The sequence below is a fragment of the Pararge aegeria genome, chromosome 12 (assembly GCF_905163445.1).
Source record: "Pararge aegeria chromosome 12, ilParAegt1.1, whole genome shotgun sequence".
NCBI lineage: Eukaryota > Metazoa > Arthropoda > Insecta > Lepidoptera > Nymphalidae > Pararge > Pararge aegeria.
This window is the reverse complement of record NC_053191.1, coordinates 2,409,218-2,435,082: the sequence shown is the minus strand read 5'-3', so window position 1 is coordinate 2,435,082 and position 25,865 is coordinate 2,409,218. Positions and strand designations below refer to the sequence as shown.

The 25,865-nt window shown below is 35.5% G+C and overlaps 1 protein-coding gene across 1 annotated transcript in view; it reads right to left on the bottom strand.

Annotated features, from left to right (window-relative positions):
• The window catches only part of LOC120627884, a 41,725-nt gene extending 19,563 nt beyond the window's left edge, over positions 1-22,162 (bottom strand). The window contains exon 1 of the mRNA XM_039896000.1: positions 21,896-22,162. Coding sequence (XP_039751934.1) covers positions 21,896-21,953 — 58 coding nt within the window. The 5' untranslated portion in view covers positions 21,954-22,162. The remainder of the gene's footprint in view (positions 1-21,895) is intronic.
• Positions 22,163-25,865: the final 3,703 nt, after the last annotated feature.

The following is a 25,865-nucleotide window of genomic DNA, read 5'->3' as shown; positions in this document are numbered from 1 at the left end:
ATTAAATATTAAATTTCATGTATTATTAACAGAAGTAATAGTTAAAGACATATTCTGCAGAGAAGAGATTTTATAGTTAGAAATAAATAAATATTCTACGACAATAAACACATCGCCACCTAGCCCCAAAGTAAGCGTAGCTTGTGTTATGGTTACTAAGATGACTAATGAATATTTTTATGAATAATATACTTAAATACTTATAATATATAGATAAACACCCAGAATCTGAAAAACATTCAAGTTCATTACACAAACATCTTCCAGTTGTGGGAATCGAACCCACGGCGTTTAACTTAAAAAGCAGAGTTGCTGCCCACTGCGCCAATCGACCGTCAAAGTAGAAAGCGAAAATGAAGATAAAAATGAATGAAGAAAGTAGAAATGTTAAATGTTGAGGGTCTGTATTGAATTAGTGCTATTCTTTGGTACCTCAATATTTTTTATGTTCACCGGATAGATATTTACCGTTAGAAAGGGAGAGGAGTTAATCTACAGACACTGTCTCAGAGTAGAGCTACCATGACTATATCCTAAGTCAGGACATTGCCGCGTCCAAATTAAAAAAAAAATTGGCCTCAATCTCACCTGTTTGTAAGCGACGATTGTATCTTAGATGGTAACCGGAGCGTATGGCAGTTAAAGCCTTACCACTAATCGACTTCTACACGACGTCGTACCGGAACGCTAAATCGCTTGGCAGCACATTGGTGGTAACTAACCACAGCCGAAGTCTCCCACCAGACCAGACAGAGATATTTCAGAAATTATAAATTCCCAAATTGCCCCATTCGGGGATCGAACCAACGACCGGCCATCTTAGAAACAACGCTGAGCTACGAAGGTTATTAAAAGTTACCACCCCGATGAAGTCGAGCCCCAAGCAATTTATCGTTCTGATACGATGCCGCCTAGTAACTCATTAGAGATATTTTTTCAACATAACTACCACACTCCAAACTAGTGCAATTGCAGCTAAGATAAGTATGAGCTAAGAGTTGGAGTTGAAAAAGAAGAGGTAAAAAATATATAGAGGTATAAAAGTTGAGTTGAAGTGGCGTGCACTCCATACATGCACACAAGCACTGTATACCCTAACATTGATATTATAACTCGAATAGGAGGATAATTTGTGCCGTTTTATGCAATTTTCCTGGTGTATGCATACCCTGCAAGAAGCACGCCACTGGTTGAAGAGATTTATAAAAATCTTCTTATAAAAAGTACAGAAAACAGAACATATAAAATCAATATTTATACTGGTATGTGTATTGGATAGAAGCAGGCGTTACTTTGCGGAAATCCATGATATATTATGAAAATTAAGCTTAATTTGCTATACTCCGTGAAAAACAAGAGAGTCTGTGTGGTGCAATTTATAATTTCTTCAGTCCTTATACTTCACACCAAACAGATCTTTACAATGTACCCTCTACGCACGTTTCGCTCCGAAACCAGAGCATCCTTAGGAGATGTTGACTTTACAATGAATAATTGTTATGAGGAGTATAGCGAATTAAGCTTAATTTTCATAATATTGATATCTGCACAATACAAAACCTACCTATTTTCTATACTTGTGTGTTTTTTAAGTCATTGATAGACATCGCTATGCACTATTCAATGATAAGGCCGCTTAATTGCGTACACTGCATTCGTGGTGTGAAATAAAAGTACATTTATTCATTCAATCACGAATTCAAATAAAATTAAAATTCAAAATTTCTTTATTCATGAAGGCCTATCACAGGCACTTATGAAGCGTTAATTCATATATGTTTACATCATTGTAAGAGGATGGTGATAGCATCGTTCGCCAACTCAATCCTAAAGCTACGAGGGTCCCAAACGCGCCCTGGTCTAAGAAGAGCCCACAACAAACTTGGCCGGATATTTTTTTTTATTTTATTTATTTATTTCATCGAATAATAAAAAAAGTATTACATTTAAAAGGTGTTAAACATAAACTCTTAAAAGTTTTACCGTTACACCCTGCGCCGTCGACAATCATTGGTCGTGAATACTACATCCTAAATTCTAAAATTACATTTATGCTAAACTAAACTAATGTTGATTAACTTATGACAAATGGCGATAAATAATAAGTACTTAACAAAAATTTACAGCTAAATGTGGGTAGTATAAAAATAAGTACTTAGGTAAGGAGATTACAAACAATTATTTTACAGTATACAGGTTGTTTCTTGTTGATTAATATTTTGATTCCTAAGGTAATGAACTTTTGCTATCACCATCTCACAGTCGAATTAATATTTGGATATGAAGTTATAGCAATTCATACACAAGCTTTTCTATCATCCATACTATTTCGTAAGTTCTAGTAAATTTCAAAATCTTTCTTTAAACTTAGCTAAAATGATGGAAATCAAACGAAACCAACTCTAAAACAGCCATAGAGTATAGACTTATAGAGGTCTTGAAACTGGGACAGAATATGAGATAAACGCGCGAAATGGACACCCTAGTTCATACTGACCTTAGAAAGCCGACACTTATACGGATTCTGCGATGCGACGTATTTCTATCAATTAGTTTCATATTGTGTTGGAAATAAATAAACCTGAATCGAAATAATCACTAAGAAATTAATACTTTAAACCAAAGGGGTGTTATTGGATTAGTCTTAGAGTTCTCCGTGTTAAGGTTGTATGACGTCATGACAAATCTAATATGGCGGATGAAAAGCCACGTAGCTAAACTGTCATATCCGAATACCTCCATAGGAGGCCATGAGAGAGGTCGCCAGCAACTGTGCTTCTTCAGTAGGAGATAGAGATATAGAGTTTATACTCTCCCTACCGCTCAAATCGATGTTGGGGGCATTATGTGATATTCACTACAAACAGAACGACTAGACATTTCAAAAGTGCTTGTATCATTTCTAATTTTAAATTGAATTGTTGTTAGTTATCAATCGTTATGAAAATTAAGCTTAGTTAGCTATACTCCGCGAAAAGCAGGAGACTCTATATAGTGTAATTTATAATTTCTTCAATCCTTATACTCCACACCAAACAGATCTTCTTAACAATTTAACGGTATGTAAAGTCAACTTTTCCTGAGGATGCTCCGGTTTCGGAGCGAAACGTGCGTAGAGGTTACATTGTCGAAGATCTGTTTGGTGTTGAGTATAAGGATTGAAGAAATTATAAATTACACCATATAGATTATCCATATTATGACTTTGTTCTTTAATTTTCTCTTGTGTTTCTGAGTGGTATACAAATAAAGAGTATAAATAAATAAATAAATTATCCTGCCTTTCGCGGAGTATATTAAGCTAGCAAATTAAGCTTAATTTTCATAATATAAAAAAGACGCATTCTATAAAGATGCTACTGCATTCGCTAGTTTAAAAATAAACCAGTCGGATTTCTATTTCTGTTACGTACCTACATCAATTAAAAACAGTTACAATACCGTTACACTAACATGCCAAAATTATTTTTTATTGCACGAGCTCAATAAAGTGCTTGGAGATGCAAAGAAAACTCGTTGAAAATAATATAGGTTAGTGCCTTTTTGTTATATGGGTTGCGTGGTGGATTTGATTCCTGTAGTGCTAGCATGCTGTCCACGCGTGTATTATGTCTACCCATTATCTCGTCAAGTAGTTGTAAGTGTAAAGAAAAGTCCATTAACTGCAATGTCACCTGTTGGTAAGTGATGATGCAGTCCAAGATGGTAGCGGGCTAACCTGTTAGGGAGTATGCCAGTTACACAAAAACCATACCCCTAATCGGTATATACGCGACATCGTACCGGAACGCTAAATCGCTTAGCGGCACGTATTTGTCGGCACGGTGGTGACTAGCCACGGCGGAAGCCTCCTTCCAGACCAGACCGTAGAAAATTCAGAAATTATAAATTCACGAATTGCCCACGCCGGTAAACGAACCCGGGACCTCCTACTTAAATACATAGCACACACCGTTGTGCCTGGGAGGTCACCTTATTGGTCTGGTCTGGTTTTGGCCGTGGCTAGTTACCAACATACCAACAAATAAATATAAAATATATATAAATAAATATACTTCGACAATACACACATCGCCATCTAGCCCCAAAGTAAGCGTAGCTTGTGTTATGGGTACTAACATAGCTGATGAATATTTTTATGAATATAATACACATAAATACTTATAATATACAGATAAACACCCAGACACTGAAAAACATTCATGTTCATCACACAAGCATTTTCCAGTTGCGGGAATCGAACCCACGGCCTTGGACTCAGAAAGCAGGTTCGCTGCCCACTGCGCCAATTGGCTGTCTAAAGACGTGCTGCTAAGCGATTTAGCGTTCCGGTACGATGTCATGGGTTTGGCTATCGGTTGTCACTCCCAAACAGGTTAGCCCGCTATCATCATAGACTGCATTTTATCCACCAAGTTTTAAAAAAAAAACCCTAAATGTGTAAAGCGAAAAATGTTGCGGAAGGTCAGTATCGCTGGTGAAAGGTGATGCCCTGAGATTATTTACTGGTGCACGCACACCGGCCAGGTAGGGAAATACGATAGTGTAATGTAGTGTAGTGTAGTGTAGCGAGGGAAACCGCACAGTTGCTGTCAGAGAGTTAACTATGACAATGCTTTCCCATCACATAGATCAAAACGATGTAGTTAAGATTGCGACAAGGCGGGATTCGATTTCAGTATGCAACGTTGTAAATCTTTATATATAAATTTCTTGTGTGCGTGTGTATGTCACTGAACTCCTCTTAAACGGCTGGGCCGATTTGAATGAATTTTTTGGTATGCGTTTGTTTGGCACCCTGGATGGTTTAGATTCACAAATCAGACCGACAGATGGCGCTGGGGTCCGCTAGTAAATAATAAAATAAGAAATAGTTGCTATTTATTTTTGGATGCATTTCATTAATCGACGAGTTAATCATGTAAATTATTTTTTTGAATTTTTTGTTGTTGAGTTTTTGATCTACACTCGGAAGAAATATTATATATCTTATCATCATCATATCGACCCATTACCGGCCCTCTACAGGGACCGGTTTCCTCCCACAATAAGAAGGGACTAAGGCCGTAATTCACCACGCGGGCCCAGTTCGGATTGGTTGACTCCACTCACCTTTGAGAACATTATGTAGAACTCTCAGGCATGCAGCGCATTTCCTCACGATGTTTTCCTTCGCCGTTGAAGCATAGTGATATTTTAATAATTAAAACGCACATAACTTAGAAAAGTTAGAGGAGCGTGCTGGGATTCGAACTCGGTCCCCCGAAACCGAAGTCGAGCTTGTACCCACTGGGCTATCACCGCTCCTATATCTTATACTAATATATAAACGACTGACGGGCGATTGGCGCAGTGGGCAGTGACCCTGATTCCTGAATCAAAGGCTTCGAAAGGATTCGAATCCCACAACTGGAAAAATATTTTTGTTATAAACATGAATGCTTTTCAGCGGCTGGGTGCTTATGTTATAATATAAGTATTTATGCATATTATTCATAAAAATATTCATCAGTCATCTTAGTACCCATAACACAAGCTGTACGCTTACTTTGGGGCTAGATGGCGATGTGTGTATTGTCGTAGTATATTTATTTATTATATTTATAAAGTTGTAAGGCTTGTTTATTTAATTAAACGCGATTATCTCAGGAACTACCAGTCCGATTTGAAAAATTCTCTCAGTTTTGGATAGCCTATTTATCGAGGAAGGCTATATGTTATATATTATCACGCTAACACCAATAGCAGCATAGCACCATTATACAATGTTTCAAGTTCGGGGTTGTTTTTTTTCTCTTGAGAGCTTCCGCTGCATGCGTTGAGTAAACGGTTGAAGTAATGATAAAATGATAAATGACAAATTTGTTCCCATTTAAAAGTTCCAAAAAAAGACAGCATATGTCTATCTTTTAAAGTTGACTTATTCACGAACGAAGTCGCAAGGTACCGCTAGTAGAATTATAAAAATATTGCTGTTAGAAAAAAGCAATTGCTGAGTTTCTTGCCGGCTCCTTCTCGATTGAATCATCCTTCTCGCTTGACTCTACCATAAATTCAAACCGATGGACTTGACGTCTGTCAAGTGCTCATTTATGAGGTGGTTGGCGTTCTTGAAATAAATTCATTTATTTCAAGAAAATTAAGAAAACAAGTAGTGAATTTTCTTGAAATAAATGAATTTATTTCAAGAAAATTCACTACTTGTTTTCGGAGGGCCGAGTTCGAATTCCAGCACGTACCGCACCAAGTTATGTGTGTTTTAAGCGATTAAAAAAGCACTTGCTTCAACTGTGAAGTCCGGGAATCAAACTCAGTCCCTCGGCAGCCAAAGTCCTATCCACTAGGCTATCATCGCTTTCACCGGCCCACATTATAAGCAAGTAAATGTAATATCTATGTGTAGAGTATGTACGGACGTTTCGTTATGACTGCGTTATTACGTTAGAAATAATAACAATCAAACCTCATCTCGCTGTCAGATGCATCGCGATCCGAATCGCACGCGCGATGACGTAACAATCGTCTATATCTACAGTTAAAACGAGTGATTCCTGTCTGTACATTTTTTTATTCAAATCACTGTTAGTAGCCCAAGAGCTTTTTGTGACAGAGCTCGTTCGGGGAAGTACTAAATCCATGTTTATCTGCCGCTAAGTAGCATTGACGGCCGGTTGGCGCAGTGTGCACCTTGCTTTCTGCATCTAAGGCCGTGGGTTCGATTACCATAACCGAAAAAATGTTTGTGTGATGAACATGAATGTTTTTCAGTGTCTGGGTGTTTATCTGTATATTATAAGTATTTATGTGTATTATATTCATAAACACAAGCTACAATGACTTTGGGGCTAGATGGCGATGTGTGTATTGTCGTAGTATATTTATATTTATTTATATTTAATGCTGAGTACCGAACTGGCACATGAGGCTAAATACCTACGCCTCATGTTGATAGACACAGGGTCATAACTTCACATGAGATTGCTGCTTAAAATTTACCTATCACTTTCAACTGATAAAAAAGGGAAGAAAATAATAAAGTCACGAATTAAAAATTCCTTCGGGTAAACTTTAACCTGTTCTATAACCATCCAAGAGCAAAGTTGCGGGCATATTATCAGTTTGCAAAAAAAACGTACCACTTTTAATTGCAGTGAAAGCGAGCGGAAACAAAGATGGCGGCGGGAATTCATTGTATGGTAGAACTTGTAGTTACCTTCGGCTTTGCGTACTTTTTGTATTCAATTCTACTTCATTCTACTTTATTAATCATTTTTCAGGATTATTATTAAGGTTCTGAAATTATGATTCGAATTATAAAAATAAATATTTGATAAACCGCCAATAAAATCGCTATTTATGCAACTGTTACGTAAGGCAACTGGGGTATGAGTACATTAAACACAGCTTTTTTGTGACAAGAGGCTTTTTTTTTAATGAAAATATACATACATGATTTTATCTACGATCAAGAAGCTAAATCAATATAAAAGTTAAATTTGTTTACAACTAAGTATGGTTTTTGGTGTTGCTTGGAACAACAATTGATGCCTATATTCTGCAAATGGCTGTCTGATGACGAAATCAACGTAATCATAATAAGATTGTTCAAAATCAATCAAGCCATAAAAAGTAGCCGCGCAAATAAATTACTAGAATAAATAAAAGTTTAATAAACTTTTTAGAAAAAATCTGAGTAAAGACAATATAAGCCAAGTTCCGTAATAATGAAATTTAATGATACTTTTTTATCGTTTAAGGTGGTAGCTGAAGTTCAGACTATTTAAGAGGCTGTATAGGTATCGATCTTTGCCTTATTCTAGGAAGATTCAAATTTCGACACTGCTGTCAAATCAAATCTTACTAAAATGTGTGTGTATGTGGTATGGTTAAATGTTTTTTTTTATTCCACTACAAGTCTGCCCTTGTCTGCAATATCACACTTACCAAGTGATCATGCGGTCTAAGACGAGTATGGCATACCTCTAATCGGTTTCTACGCGACATCGCGCCGGAACACTAAATCGCTTAGCGGCATTGTAAGCATTTCGATACCGAAGTTGATAAGATTGTTTCAAAATTTTTTCAATCTTTTTCAAGTAGGCCTACTTTATATGTAGTGACTATACCACTGGTTCAGAAAACAGATTCTACCGAGAAGAAACTCAGTAGTTGCTCTTTTCCAACATACTAATGTTTAATATTACTGTCCATTTTAAAGTAACAATGCAATTGTATCTTTATTGTAATTATATAAACTATCACCACAGCCTCGATCATATCTTGTTGTGTTGAAACTTAATTAAAGTTAATGAAATTCGGTTGCCCAGATTCGGATGTCCAAACTGGGCTGTTCTGTCTAAAGTCTAGAGCTAAACAAATAACATTTTTAATAAAAGAAATGTAGGTTTCCACGCTGAGCTAACCCAATTACGATATCAGAAGTAAACGCTTTGCGAAACAAAATACATTACTTTCAGTGGTAATGCTACACGGATTGGTCATAGATTTGCCTCGACTTGCGTAGATACCTATTATTATCTGGTAATACTAAGTTGCATAAGGAAAATTTTGTAGTCTAGGCGACGATGTCGTTAATGATAAATGTGCAATTCTATCATCTTACTTTTTGAATGCTAAAAGTCTGGTAGTTTTTTGGTTTGTAACATCTAGCGGCGCGTTGGCAGTAAATACGACCAGTGTGCCGTCACGTAAAACGGCGTGACGCCCTTTAATGCCGTCATGCCGCCGCTCTCGACTGTTGTTTGTGTTCGCGCGTACCACGGAATACTAACAAACTGTTTTCATTTTCTTTTCGATTTATAAATAAAAAATATATTCTGTAATTATTATCATAGTTACTAAGTCACACCTGCCAGCTTACAAAATGTATCGAATTTCTTCATTAGATTCACTCATCTTCGCAGTACGAAAAACCAATAAAAATCACAAATTTTCCTAAATGGAATTTGGAACTATCTTCTTCAAACTTTTAATGATACCAAAACCAACTAGATACAAATAGCATAGCCAAAGAGAATTTATTACAAGTTCATACATACTATAATGCGAAAAGACCTTTTCCCCAACCTATTATAACAAAAGTTAAAGAGATTGGAAGCTTCTAGAAATGACCTTGGCATGAAAACAATAAGAATAAGAATAGGCCACAATTTCACCAAGCTTTTCTGGAATGGTATATAACCCATCATTATGTATATCATTATACTTCGTAATAAGGAATTGAATCTGATGGATACAGCAGTTTTTCTAGGAATAACGTTAGATACTAAACTTGAATGGGACCCTCATTTAAATAATTTATCGAACATGCTTAGTTCTGCTGCCTATGTAGTTAAGGAGATACGCCCCATGACGTCTATTTTAGTTACACTCTCAGCATTATGTCATATGGAATTTTACTATGGGGTAATGCTGCTGATAGTATATGTAAGACAACATATTAGTCTTTATAAACTAAAAGTAGATATAAACAGTCGACTTACAAGAAATGGTCATAATTAGTGACATTTGCATATCGTCTGCGAAAGGTGCGGAAGTCATTTGTGGGATTGAGTATACGCTTTTATAATATGATTCCTACGGTAATTTTGGACCTACTAATGCATAAGTTTAAAGAATGTGTTAAAACACATTTATTACAACGAGGTTATTATACCATTGATGACTTTCTTAATGACAAGGTTGCTTGGAAGCATCCGACTCCGCTTTCATCTCTCACAAGATAGAAAAATGAATTTTATAATGTAAAATGTAAATTGTTGATATTGGGAAAGAGCAACTGCTGAGTTTCTTGCCGGCTTCTTCTCGGTAGAATCTGCCTTCCGAACCGGTGGTAGAGACACTACACACAGACAGACTTGACGTTTCAAAAGTGCTTATATTAGGCCTACTTGAAATAAATGAATTTTGAATTTTTTGAATTTTGATATTGGCACTATTTTTGTGCTGCAGCGGGCTCTTCGTCGCTCTATAAAATGGATCCGAGAGAGTTATTGAGAAATACATTTAAAGATGTTAAGATAATGACAGTCTTTAGCCAATACGTATTTGAAAACATATTGTATGTTCACAAAAATATATCTAAATTTAAGAAAACATTAGAAGGAAAATAATCTTGCAGTGCAATATATATAGGTACTACATAAAATAAGTCATTCATTTAAAGGAAATTGTTTATAATTTTACAATAAACTAACTACCCGTTTATATCTTGGAGATGTCTTTTAATAATTTCAAAGTTTGTACTACGTAAGCTTATAGAAAAGTCCTACTATAGTATTACACTACTATGGTCGCTGTCAAGCTGACATGTCGTAAAATCAGCTGCTCATATTTTATTTATAATTTAAGTTTTAATTTTAGTCTTAATATTCGTAAAACTGTGTAAATTATTTGTAAATAAGTGTTTGTTCATTAGATAAATAGTCATAAAAAGTGTAATCAACTCAGCGAGCACAAAAAGCGAACTATCCATGTGACAGGAGGTTCGTCCGGCGAGAATTCAAAATCCAACGTCTGTAACGACGTATGATTTACGTTCAAAGGATTTTACTGGGGAGTATTGCTTTTATTTTCTTTATCGTTCTCTGTTATCACGTTATAATATCCGCTAGCTATTAAATACTCCCTACACAGTACATTCTCGTTGATCACGAGACACGTCCCTATATACACTCTGACAAAATCATTCTTGCTTTACTTGACGGATTTGTGGAAGTAAAGAAAAAGAATTATTGAAACTGTCTCAGTCAACATTTACAGCATCTACTCATGCACACCTTATGATATAGGTCACTGTTCTAGTAATCTACTTTAGTAATTAATACATTTTAGAAATAACTTCAATAGTCAGCGCAAAAAATAGTATTTGTAACTGTTGGATATGCCAAACTAGTATGTTTTTATATTTCTAATCAGATCTTTAATATTACTCTGTTTAATAATAATTTGAATCCTACTTTTATTCCTTTGGTCTCTCTCTTCTGTAGGTCATCTATTTTCCTTCACTTACATACACTGTTTGGTGTGTTTCAGAGACAAGTTCTATAAAATGGCTCCTCCAATGTTAACCAGAAGAGCGGCTGCATTGGAAGAGCAATTGAAACTAAAGAATGCCCTCCGTGAACTCAAGTCACTCAAACAAGTAAATGCTGACTTGGTGAGGGAACAAGATGACAGTGAAGTTGAACTGAGAGCAATTATAGCTAAGAACTCCCAACTGAAAGGTGAACTAGCAGAGTTAAACAGTGCACACACTCTGGTCATAGAGGAGCGCGACCAACTCCAGAAGGCAGTCAGCTCAACAGATGTAATGGAAGATGTCCTTAAGCGATTGTGTATGTCTACTAAAAACGTAATAGTATGCGGGGATTTCAATGTTGATATCTTATTACATAATACTACTACGACTAGGTTGTTAAACTTATTTAAATGCTTTAATTTGAATAATGCTTTCGATGAACCTACTAGAATCACAGCAACTTCAGCATCTTGTTTAGATAATATTTTTTTTAACTGTGATATCTTAGGTAAATCGATATTAAACAATTTAAGGTCAGATCATTGTGGCCAACAAATTACTGTTGTTGGTACAAATAGAAATAAACATATTGTTAAGTACAGGCCGATAACTCAGAGTAAACTAACGCGATTTAAAGGTGAAATATCAGCCAAAATTCCTGCTCTCTTTTTTGAAAACTGTCATCCCGACAATCTTTATCGTACGCTTTTCAATGAAATAGAAAGTGCATTTAATAAAGTATTTAATATTAAATACATAGATTTTAATAAAAAAATGAGGTTTAGTGATTGGGCGACTATAGGCATTTACAAAAGCAGGGATAAGTTGTATGAGCTATATGATGAAAAACAATACAATAAGACTCCAACTTTCCTTGAATATGTAAAAAGTTACTCCAAAACATTTAAAAATGTTTGTAGATAAGCTAAGTCGCTATACATTAAAGATCGGATAGTAAAATCTGAAAACAAAATACAAACAACCTGGAAAATTGTTAATAATGAATCTGGGAAAACTAAATCTCGAGACGGAAATTTTGAATTAATTATTAATAATAATATGGTAACTACTGATGCAGAAGTTGCAAGTACTTTTGAAAACTTTTTTCAGAATGTTCCTATTTTGTTAACAGATTCACTAAATTCCTCACCTACTGCAGCTCAGAATTTATTAAGAGGCAACATAAATGAGTGCAAAGTTTTATTTCATTTCAAACGTACAGATGCATCGGATATCATTAAAAACTTCAAGTTGTTAAAATTAAAGAAAACAGGTGATATATGGGGAATGTCGGTAAAGGTAATATCTCATATTATTGACGTCATTGCTCCTCTTTTAGCCATAATTTTCAATGAATGTGTTGATTTAGGTACTTTCCCGAACCTAATGAAACATAGTAAACTCATTCCTCTATTTAAATCTGGTAATAAAAATGATATAAACAATTACAGACCTATCTCAATCTTACCAGCTCTTAGTAAGATATTTGAAAAAATTATATTAAATCAACTTTTATATCATTTTAATGTAAATAACTTGAGCAGTATGGCTTTACTAAAGGTCGTAGCACAGCGGACGCAGGTGCTAAACTTATAAAACATGTTTATGATGCCTGGGAATGTTCACAGAATGCCATGGGTGTTTTTTGTGATCTACCTAAAGCTTTCGATTGTGTTGATCATAAAACCTTGCTTCTTAAGCTAAGCCACTATGGTATCCAAAACGTTGCACTAAATTTGGTTGCCTCTTATCTCAGCAATAGAACCCAAAGAGTTTGCATAAATGATGCAAAGTCTCAGGGTTCAAATACCTCAATGGGTGTCCCACAAGGCTCGATTTTGAGTCCTTTTCTATTTTTAGTGTATATAAATGATCTACCGTACCATGTCAGTGGAACATGCGACATTGTATTGTTTGCAGATGATACATCTCTAATTTTTAAGACTGATAGGAGTAAAGATAACTCTGACGAAGTAAACCGTGTTATGTCGCATGTGTCGCACTGGTTTACAGTTAACAACTTACTTTTAAATGCAAAAAAAACAAAGTGTGTTGAATTTATCTTACCAAATGTAAAGAAAATTGATAAAAATATAATGATAAATGGTGAATCACTAAAAATAGAGACTTCCACAGTTTATCTGGGCGTGACCTTGGATAATAAGCTACAGTAAGGTGCCCATATAGATTCACTAGCGGGTAAACTAAGCTCGGCTGCCTACGCAGTCAGAAAAATTAGACAGATTACTGACGTTGAAATAGCTAGGCTAGTTTATTTTGCGTACTTTCATAGTGTTATGTCCTATGGAATCTTGTTATGGGGTAAAGCAGCTGATATCGAAACTATATTTATATTGCAGAAAAGAGCTGTACGGTCAATATATAAACTTAAATCACGCGAATCCCTCCGTGAGAAGTTTAAAGAAATAGGCATACTTACTGTAGCTTCACAATATATTTATAACAATATAGTATTTGTAAGACAACATATTAGTATTTATAAACAAAAAGTGGACATAAACAGTCGACTTACAAGAAATGGTCATAAATTAGTGTCATCTGCATATCGTCTGCGTAAGATACAGGGATCATTTGTGGGATTGAGTATACGCTTTTATAATATGATTCCTAAGGTGATTTTGGACCTGCCAATGCACAAGTTTAAAGAATTTGTTAAAACACACTTATTACAGCAAGGTTACTATACAATTGATGAATTTTTTAATGACAAGGTTGCTTGGAAGCTTCCGGCTCCGCTTTCAGCTCACACAAGATAGAAAAATGAATGTTAAAATGCAAAATGTAAATTGTTGATGTTGGAAAAGAGCAACTGCTGAGTTTCTTGCCGGCTTCTTCTCGGTAGAATCTGCCTTCCGAACCGGTGGTAGAATCACTACAAACAGACAGACTTGACGTTTCAAAAGTGCTTATATTAGGCCTACTTGAAATAAATACATTTTGAATTTTGAATTTTGAATTTGAATATAATATTAAGGACTACATCAACGATAAAAATGCTTGGCTGTAAATTATTGCTCTAACCAGATGTGAGATGGTGATAACGAGAAAAAACAACCGACTAAGTTTGTCGTGGGCTTCTTCTTAGATCAGAGCGCGTTTGGAACCCTCGTAGCTTTAGTTTTTAATTGACGAATTTAGTTATCGCCATCAAATCACTTCAATGTCATATTTTACATGTAATGTACCTACGCATCAAAAGTGCCTATTTGGATAAAGAAATGTTTGACTTTGACTTTGACTTATTATGTCCATCTACAGGATGGAAGCCCCAGTAAAATAGATTTTTATTGTTGTACTTACAGGTCTTTTTAGTTTAGTTAGGTGATTGATGTTTTTTACGATAAGCGTTTTTATTATTCACGGTCCCTAAATGGATTGGACAGAAAGCGGACGTAGATAGCCAATGACTAGCATAATTCGACATTGAATATGATAATTCGTTGTGCAATGTAACGAAGGACAACAATATTAGTATTTTTAAACTAACTAAAAAGAAATGAATGTTTAAAATGTTACATATTAATTTTTTAGACTTTTCTCCGTCAAATCTGAACCAATTTCTCAGATATTTTTAGACTTCTTCTAGGTTGCTTATTTCTGAGAATGTATTTTCATAGACGGTTGTTATTAAAAACAAATTAATTCAAGTAGGTATGCCTAATATTCTTTCCCGCTGGCTTTTCAAAAAACCGAAACTCGCAGACAAAGTCGCGAACAACATATCGTGTGAATGTAGTTCAGTATCAGTTATTTTCTTCTTCGTATTAAAATAGCTGTCCGAACCGGTGTTAGTGTCGCTACGAAAAGACAGACTACACGTTGCAAAACTGATTCTAACTAGGCCTAGTTAAAACGAATTAGGAATTTGTGTAGACAATTAATCTCCCGATTTTATATATTTCGTTCTGTTTGTAATATTAGCTAACGTTCTTAAAGGAATAGTTACTTTCTTCCTTATTTGCGCGATGATACCGGGTTCTTTTTATCTATCTAAATCAGGCAATCATCTAATCAGTTTTATTATGTCAACATATAACTACCTTACTATCATCAGTATTAACCCATTGCTGGCCCACTTTAAAACACGGGTCTTCTCTCAGAATGAGAAGGGTTTCGACTGCAGTCCACCATGGTGGATCAGTGCGGTTTGGTAGACTTCACACGCGTTTGAGAACAATCTATTTAAGACAATAAGTCCGAAAGACATCGAGCGTTCAACAGTAGTTCCATTACTAGACTTGTCACACTTTGAGAACAACCTATTGCGACAATAAGTCCTAAATACATCGAGTGTTCAACAGTAGCTCCATTACTAGACTTTTCACACTTTGAGAAAAACCTATTGCGACAATTAGTCCGAAAGACATCGAGCGTTCAACAGTAGTTCCATTACTAGACTTGTCACACTTTGAGAACAACCTATTGCGACAATAAGTCCTAAATACATCGAGTGTTCAACAGTAGCTCCATTACTAGACTTCTCACACTTTGAGAACAACCTATTGCGACAATAAGTCCGAAGAACATCGAGAGTTCAACAGTAGCTCCATTACTAGACTTCTCACACTTTGAGAACAACCTATTGCGACAATAAGTCCGAAGAACATCGAGAGTTCACAGTAGTACAATTGCTAGACTTCTCACACTTTGAGGACAACCTATTGCGACAATAAGTCCGAAAAACATCGAGAGTTCAACAGTAATTTCATTGGAAGACTTCACACATCTTTGAGAACAACACTTTTCATTGAGAGTTCAAACATAGTTATAATATGTTAACGATTTTGTAACAATAAACATTAGGATGTCTAAAAACTAACAAGGAATAACGAGCCATCCGTTTATTTCAACACGTTTCCCGTTAAAGCGCTGACAGCTGGAGGAAATAATGTAACACCCAGTGAAGTATGTGCGAATTGAACATTAAATATTATAAAAATATTTTAAGCAAACCGGTTGGAAAGTTACTTTTGATCCCTTTGCTCCTTTTGTTTTAATTTGATATTATTGTTTTATTCCTTTGCATGGTAGCTCCTGATTGGAATCTGACCGGGTCCGGGCCTACCTGTAAGCTTGTACCCATATATACCGGAAAGCTAAATCGCGCTATATTGTAGCTATGGTGATAGTTAGCCACGACTCAAGACCGTCAGTTCCAAAATTTTCCTGATGATCAGACCACAGAAAACTTTAAAATTATAAATTTTCTAATTGTCCCCGCCAGGGTTTAATTCAAATTTAAATTCAAAAATATTTTATTCATGTAGATCTTATTACAGACACTTATGAAGCGTTCATAAAATTAACATGTTACACTAATGTTATATGATGATAACTGCATTCGTTAACTTTAAACTAGAGCTAGGAGGGTTCCAAACGCGCCCTGGTCTAAGAAGAGCCCACAACAAACTTAGCCAGGTTTTTTTTATCACCATCTCACAGTCTAGTTAATGTTGAGCTATGAAGTTAGAGCAATACATACCAGAGCTTTTTTATCATATATGTAATCCTCAATATTATAATAGGATTTTTCTATAAGCTTACGTTTTATGTAAACTTTTAACTTATTGAGAGACATCTCGATGATTTAATCTGGTAATTTGTTATAAAAAGATACAATTACCCTTAAATTAATTTGTAATTTTATGCAGCCTAGTAAACTGCACTAAAAATTTATTTTTACTTCTAATATTAAATTGTTACAGTCCACTTTAAAAACATTTAAACGTTAAAACCCGTCTTTACTGCATTAGGGAGCTCGATATAATAGGCATGATTGCAGTAACAAAGAGTCGCTAACATTTTGTATTTATCTAATGTCATACGTGTATGATTTATGTTTAATGAAAAACGTATTTTTATTTAAGTATATCCGAAGTGAGATTGTAGTAGTTTATTTTCAATAAGTAAAACTGCGATTTCTAGCGGTCCACCATGACATGGGAACGCAGAATATAAACATAGTTTTGTATCGCTGGAACTGTATCATGTGTCTTTCTTTGCGTGTATCAAATATTTTGTGATTTTAACTATCAGTTGCTAAGTTTTTTTATTATCTTCATCCATTAAACAAGGACTTTCTAAAGCTCTAATTTTCCGATGACTACACGAGTACGGCCATGACACCCGGCGAGCGTTTCCACGGGAAATAATTTCTCGACATATAATTTGCAATTTTTAACAACAACCCTTGAATTTCTCCAAAAATAAGATATATTTTATGCATAAATACTTCCGAACATCGTAGTTTTTCAAAAATTTGTCTTCATGCCTATTATCAGTTACTAACCTAAACTCTAGCCTGATTACCATACTACAAAAAACTTTGAAAATATAAATTTTCAAATTGTCCCCACCTGAGATCGAACCAGGGACCTCCAACTTCTAAGACCACGACAGTCTCCACTGCGCCACGGAGGTCGATATAATTGCATAACACTGTCTCTATGTCTGCACAATGTTTTATACATTTTGTCTATGCTTACTGGCTCGAGAGCCATTACATTGTAAAACCCTCATCCGAAGCTTAATAGAGGATCAATAACCAGATGAGTGATATTTGAGCCAGGCGACGTTATTCTTTATAAAGAGTTTTTAGGATTCCGTGCTGTTATTTTTGTTCAAATTATATTTTATCTTTTAATAGTGTTTTAATTTTTATTATTATATACAACGTGTAACCGAATTACGAAATAATGTTGAAGAATACATAAGTACACTTCATACTTCCTTTAAAAATATTAAATCAAAAGAAGCATATTTATTTATCCATACAAACGAATTCAAAACATTGTAAGTGTTCTTATGACAACCCTTTTGAAGATAAAAGGCCAACACGCGCATAGTATCTACGCTACGCGACGCGTACCTAATAAAATGATTTTAATTTTGTATGTGATGTTAGAGCTGTATCTGATTCCTTTCAGAAAAAACTATGGCAGTGGTTTACTCAAAAACTATTAGGTTTTCGGTTTCACAGAGAAGTCTTAGAGATAGGACATAATGTACCTCTAAAGTCTGTACATTACTATTTCGGTTTACATTTACACGTTGTATATTTTATTAATGCATATATAAAAAGTCTACAGTCGCTATAAGACTGATATAAAAAGGCATATACTAATTGCGGCATCGGCCGTAGGAGAGTCGTAGGTTTAAATCCTGTCAGTTCCGTAATATTTATATGCATTAAAAAATATTTAAATATATTTTTAGCCATCCTCTTAGTAACTTTAAGAATTGTGAAACAGGAAATCCTAAAAACTCTTTAAAATAATAACGTTTTCCCACTAAAACAAATGTGTAATTGCGAACGAGCAATCTCTGTAATAATATTATAAATTATGAAATTTGTCCATTTGTTTATGTGATTGTTTGTTACCTATATAAGGCTCAATATCAGCACCAATTTAAATGGTCATATATTGGACACACACGCACACAAATCTTATAGGGCATGAATACGGAACCAAGCTTTGTACATTCCTGTTCTGACATATACTAGATCAGATTTTTCTGCTTTTAACAGAAGCCCGACTGGGGAGCACTGATAAGATCTCTCAATGAACTTAAGTTATCCCTGTATTCGAAGTTATCGATGGCTTCTTGTAGTTATTTAAAGTTTTTCTCTGGCGTGGGACAAAATTATGCTTTAAACCTTTATGTTCTCCTGGTCTCTAAGTTTAAACCATATTGTATAAGAATGTGCAACATTGGTTTGATGGTTAGGATTTTAGTCTGCGTATCCCGAGGATTTGTGTACGATTGCCGTAACAGTTCCAAGACAAAGGGAAAATTAGTTTTTCTGACAAGAAAATCGAGATTGCGTTGTACCATTTCATTGGGACAATGGTCACAGTAATGATGTTGAAGGTGCACCTTTAAACTTCCTGATTTTAATATACGAGTACGTCTTATAAAAGTTTTCCTATTCAAACTAAAACATTTCAATGCATTTCATATTGCTTTCTTACTTTTCAAATATCTTGTCTGCGAAAATGTGTTAAAATTTTAACATTAAATTCTTTTGTTGATTATAATTATTTAATTTCGTCAGCAAATTTTCCTCCAAAAGCATATAGGACTAACACCCTCCAAGCTACTCCAATGCGAATAGGCGTGTTTATTACTATCAAGCGCGATAAAAGAATGGCAAACTTCCTAACTACGGTTTGTTACTAAAAATATTTGACAGAATGCCTCATAAATTTTCTCGGGAATCAAACCCAACTCAATTTGTGATCCGATCCGTATTCGCACGGTGCTTATGTCAACCAACGAGGCACTTTAATTTACTTTTTTTTAATTCTACTACAATCTCACCTGGTAAGTGATGATGCAGTTTAAGATCGTAGCGGGCTAACCTGTTAGGGAGTATTGTAGTCTTACACCTAATGGGTTTCTACGTGAAATCGTTCCGGAACACTAAATCGCTTAGCGCGCGGCACGTCTTTGTCGATAGGGTCGTAACTAGCCACGGCCAAAGCCTCCCACTAGACCAACGAATATTCAGAAATTATAAATTGCCAAATTGCCCGTTCCGGGAATCAAACCCGGGACCTTCAACTTAAATTCACAGCGTTCACCGTTGCGCCAGAAAGGTCGTTATAGGTGCATGTTCGAAAATGAGTACTAGGAGAACATGAAAGTAAGAAGTATATATTTACCGCAATTGAAATACTTGCCTAAATAGTTCACTCGTATATCAAAAATAGTGCAACTCCTCAGCAACGGTTTCCTAATATTTGTCAAGCGGCCAGTAGTTATTTCACTCGTTACTATTCACGTAAAGTTGCGCGTTGTCACTCGTCTGTCGTCACGTCATGGACACTTTTGCCTGACGCTGTCGGTTACGTAAACAATGAAATGAGTTCAACTATTATGTCGTGTCGTTTGGCTTAGAGGAACTTTGAACCGTTACTTTGTATGCGTTAGGGAACCTTTGAAACGAACTGTGTATAGTCTGTTAAATATCAAAATGTCTGTACACCCGCAGGAGAATTTGGGGACTTATTTTTTTTTGTAAATTTTGCTTTTTATGTGAGTACCTTGTTGTTTGTTGAATAAATTGTTTTTCTATTTTATACTTATGGTATTATAATAAATAAGAATATAAATAGTAAAGTCAAGTTAAAGGATGAAAAATATGAATAGATAAACGAAAGTAAAACATACTCTATTTTTCATCACGCGAAGTGTTCGGTTATAGTAAAGGATTCAACGTCATTACTTTCTAAATCCTACAAAAATATACCTACCTAGCATAACATCTGTTCGACGTAGGTGCTACATAAAGTACGACCAAAACATTAAACACTACAGCATGGCATAGGCACTTCGATATAAAATTCCAAATTCTCCTGCCGATGTACGCCGCACGCGGCATTCTTTGATGCAGCGCAGCGGCTTCAAATTGTTTCTTTAAATATCATGAAACAGAGTTGCCCGCCCCTGGTACGCTTAGAACACTTCGCAGGGTATGAACACAGCAATGCTCAATAGGATCAATTCCATGAAGGGTGGACAGCATTGTTCCGCGAATTGTTGAGATACTCTGAGAATATTGAATGACCTTTACTTCAATATTCGCAGAGTATCACTATAGTACACTGTAAAAATATACATTGTATAATGTTTAAAGTCATCTTCCAGTCATTTGTCTTATTTTCATCCATAAATTATTTAGTTCTATCTAGTTAGTGTAAGTGGCCCTGCCGTACTAACAAGATGTAAAATAAAAAAAAAAAACAAATAAATGAAACGAATACATCCTGCAACGTGGCGCCCTTTGTCCATCAGACTGAGGCAAAGATGTTAATCCTCGTGTGGCTGTAGTTACACCGGAACCCATGATTTTCAGTTTTTCTTATTTAATTTTAATTTGGATTTATATAGTATTTTATGTGTTTTTTTTATCGGCCAGGTTGCCTAATTCAAACTTTATAAATAACAAAAAAAAAAGAAGAGAGGCAGAAATAAGCATTAAGGTAGTACTTCCGAGACAAAAAACCAAACTAAAAAAATATACTACGACAATACACACATCGGCATCTAGCCCCAAAGTAAGCATAGCTTGTGTTATGGGTGATGAATAATTATAATATGAATAATATACATAAATACTTGTTATATATAGATAAACACCCAGACACTGAAAGACATTCATGTTCATCACACAAATATTGTCCGGTTGTGGGAATCGAACCCACGGCCTGGGCACAGAAAGCAGGGCCGCTGCCCACTGCGCCAATCGGCCGTCGCATTGCAATTGTCGCAACTAGGTAGGTACTACTATAAGTTCCCTAGTTCTTCTGAAGCATAGGTTGGCTTATACTTGAAAATCTGCTCTTAGCTTTGTTTATTATTATTACGGGCCTAATACTCAGATAAAGAACTTTACAAGTTGTAGGCTTTTTATCTGTCCTAAAAAACTGGCCCTGGTTATCTAGAAGTCTTAACGCTTGATGATTTAAAATTTTATCAACTCAGGAAACGGAAAAAGAGATATTCTGCGCGGACAAAATAGGAAGTATCGTCATATTTATTATTTATGGTTTTAAGTTAGTAAGGGAATCTGTCTTGTGTATTTTTGGATACAAATAACTTTAACCTATCTATTTAATAATCTTTGACCTCGGAAACGAAACTGCGATCGCGGGGCATATCTTGCCGCCAGTTGCGCGCCAGCAATGGATGTGAAAGGACGTGTTGTTAGTGCAGTGTGGAAATTGTTTACGTGAACCTGTGAACGTTTCTTTGTAACAATCGTGTGACGCTAAATGCTCTTGTTTATATCAGTGATTGTGTAAAATGGCTAATTTAACGTTAAGATACCTGGATGAGCTGTCCTATGTGCTGAATAGGAGGCATTTGGCGAGCCAGGCGAAGGCATCTTCTGTGGGAGATCTGTTGAACGCTGAAGAAGAGAGGTTCGCTCCGGTATGTACCGAACACTAATGTCAACCAAATAAAACCATAATAGACACAACAGCCTTTTTCTAAAGGGATCACCGGATAATTTCGAGATCTAGTAATGTGTTATTGTATAAAACTGATAATTTTAATGTAAAACGTGTAGGTACGTGTACGTGTAAACCTATTCCTAATTTTGACAGGCGCGGAATGAAAGTAATGATGTTTAATATTCTTTTTCAAAGATTATTGCATAGAGTTTAATGTTGTTTTTTTTCTCGATGTGTCGGTGAAGATTTCTGTGTTTATCGAAGTGTGTTTTTCCTATTCCACAAACTCTGTACAAACACAAAAGAGACACTACACGTGCGTGTTGTTAACATATCTGCGATCACTAAACGAAAGTTAGATTGTAAAATAATACATTTTGCATAGAGTTCATTGCTTTTTCTTTTATTCGTCGGCAACAAGTCGGCAAAGGTTGCTGTCTGTACTGTGTTCAGCGTTGTAAATATAAACAGTGAAAGGTTCACATGATATACATTGGGTATACGACGCGAAACAAAACCAGTCAGTGAATTTAATGCCTTTAAGTACGTACATCTATTCGACTCTACATTTTGTATACATTAACAATGTACCTAGGTAGGTATAAGGAGTCCACCTATCTCCCGAAGATGAGCATTGATTGTACTCAAATTGTACTATTGTGAGAGGAAATCGGTGTGGTGGTATACCTACCTACGCTGTGATTGATGATAGGTACCTACTTACTTGTCTCGAATCTACATCTACTTACAACCTTAGCATATAACCTATTAAGCATTAAGTAAATTACTATCTAGGAGTATACTCTGTATCATTAGTCTTCTAGGCAGGTATATCTCTAAGTAATTTTAGCAAATATTTTATGTACCTCAATCTATCGATAAAGCATAACTAATCCATTTAATTGTTTATAGGCCAACTTATCGTCTCTACCTTTGAAATACAGGTGCCCATTTTGTTTTTAACACAAATAGGTACCTGGATTCACAAGACTTCCACAAAAGAGTTTTATGATTTACAGAAAATTTATACTATATTAACCCACTAATTCTCTTAACCGCCTATACTATACATACGCATATACCTACTATACATATACATAGTACACATTTGAGCATTCACCGCACTCCCGCCAGGAACTTGGAATAGGAGAAGATTACTCCCATTTATTCTTACACGTTCATTATTTGTATATTTTTCTACCGAGAGTTGATAACAGTGCAGTGTGCTAAAATTCGTCCTTTCTAGATTCTACTTTTGGAATACAGGTGCCAATTTTGTTTTTAACAGATATACCTGGATTCACAAGACTTCCAAAAAAGACGCAATGATGTAAAAACACTTCATTAGATTTGTCAATTTCCTATAAGAAATTGGTATACGTTACAATTTCGGTACCTAAAAACGTGACCTACGAAAACATTCGATCCTGAACACACGTGCACATATCCATAACGCATCTTGAACAACCTCAGTTTAAGTGTCTTCCTGAGATCTTTTTCTTTTAAGAATCTTACTCAGAAAACCGATCTAGTTACCTAGGTACTTTTTATTTATGGGTTTTACTTATTTAGGTTTAGCTAGTTTATGTAATCTTTGTCAAAAGGTCCACAATTGGAGCTTCGGATAACCGCCGCCGTTCTGACTCTAATAGAGAATAGATAATACAGAGTGGACTTTGACCACATAACTTTGACTATATTATATCTATTAGTTATTTGATTCTTTTTTTTATCGTCTTAAATGAACTATAAGTTGACAATAAACAATAAGATTATTTAGAAATTAAATTCCATAAATAAATTCAAATAAATAAAAATGGCGCCAAAACACTCGTTTTGGGGTCACGCGACTACAACGGAGTCAAAAGTCTATCTACCTATGTAAAAACTGACAGTCAACTGCAGTGCCTATTATTATATAATTATCTTGTTTTAAATGTTTATTTAGGAGAAACAATGGTCTTAACACTATTTTTGAATATATGATGAATGGCTCTTAGACCAGGGCGCGTTTGGAACCCTCGTAGCTTTAGGAATAAGTTGGCGAACGTTATCATCCCCTTAAAATTATGTAAACATATGTATTAACGCTTCATAAGTGTCTGTGATAGGCCTACATGAATAAAGATTTTTTTTTTTTTTTGCCTGATGGTCTCAAACATTTTAAATAATCATTTCTTATAGCTCAGTACGGCTAGCATTTTTCACCCCGGGAAAGTATAAAATTGTATCTTATCCCACATTTTCTTCAACTCGTCGAGCGTTGGCGCACGCGTGGAAACTCGTGTTCTATGCTAGTCAGAAAGTTATACAAGTCTTAGTTTAAGATTTGCTCGCTCGCAATCGAGGTTTATTTATCTCATATCAAGCTCTGTACCGTCAAAGTAAAAAGGTACTTATTGTCCTCTTTTTAGAGTCGCAAATCTCGTACTTCTAATTTTTATTTTACATTTGTTCTGCGAAAACCCTAACTGAATAATTTCAGGCAAATACGTATATAAGATGATTATTGTTTCCTTTTTAATATGATGTTCAAGTATTTCGATAATAGAAAACGGCTCCAGGATTGCGGGCGAGTAAACCTTGTACTAAGGGTTCTATGACCATCCAGGGTAGCATATGCAGGAGAATTATAAATAATAATAAATAAATAAATAAATATACTACGACAATACACACATCGCCACCTAGCCCCAAAGTCAGCGTAGCTTGTGTTATGGGTACTAAGATGACTGATGAATATTTTTATGAATTATATATACATAAATACTTAGAAAATACATATAAACACCCAGACACTGAAAACACTTATGCTCATCACACAAACATTTTCCAGTTGTGGGAATCGAACCCACGGCCTTGGACTCAGAAAGCAGGGTCCCTCTCCACTGCGCCCATCGGCCGTCTATCTCTATCGTATATCTCTTTACAAGGGATAAAATTAAAGTGTCCACCTGCCTGAGCACGGCAACAGGAGAAGTTTACCCCCGTTTATTTTTAACGTACATATTATTTGAATATTATTTCTACGCGAACGCAAATGCTCGAAGTTTCGATAAAACTGTGGGAGAAGATTAAATTTTATCCTTTCCCGGGGATAAAAATGTCTCCTGTCTATACTAGCTGTACTGATATGCATCGAAGATAGACGTAGAGAGCTGATCTAGTACAAGATCCGCTTAGTCGCAATCGAGTCGTTTTAGGATCCAAATACTTGAACATCACTTTAAATTGGATCGTATTCATATTGAATTAAATATGCCTACAATTCTTTAGATCGTTTTTCTGGTGGGAGGCTTTGGCCGTGGCTAGTTACCGCCCTACCGACAAAGACGTGCCGGTAAGCGATTTAGTCTTACGGTGCGAGGTCGCGTAGAAACCAGTGGCGTGCACTGGGTTTCTTACCAGGGTATGCACACGGCAGGAAGATTGCATAATTGCATGTATGAAGTGCACGCCACTGGTAGACACCTATTAGGGTAGAAAAGATCTTAGACTGCATCATCACTTACCACCAGGTTAGATTGCAGTCAAGGGCTAACTTGCAGTGGAATAAAAAAAAACGTTTGGAAAATTAAAATAAGAAGTACAGGATTTGTGACTCTAAGACGTATTGCATAAGATCCATTATACTTTAACCTTACTGAGTTTAATACTCAAAAACGACTCCCCGATTGTGAGTTAGTTTATCTTGTACTAAGGCTACAAAAACTAAACTAAGGGTACGCAAAACTAGTCAGAGTCTATCGATACAAGAAATAGAGAAAGAACCGTTTCCATTAATGTAAAACATATGAATGCTGGCCACATGTATAAATGTATATCTGGTGGAGGTGAACCGG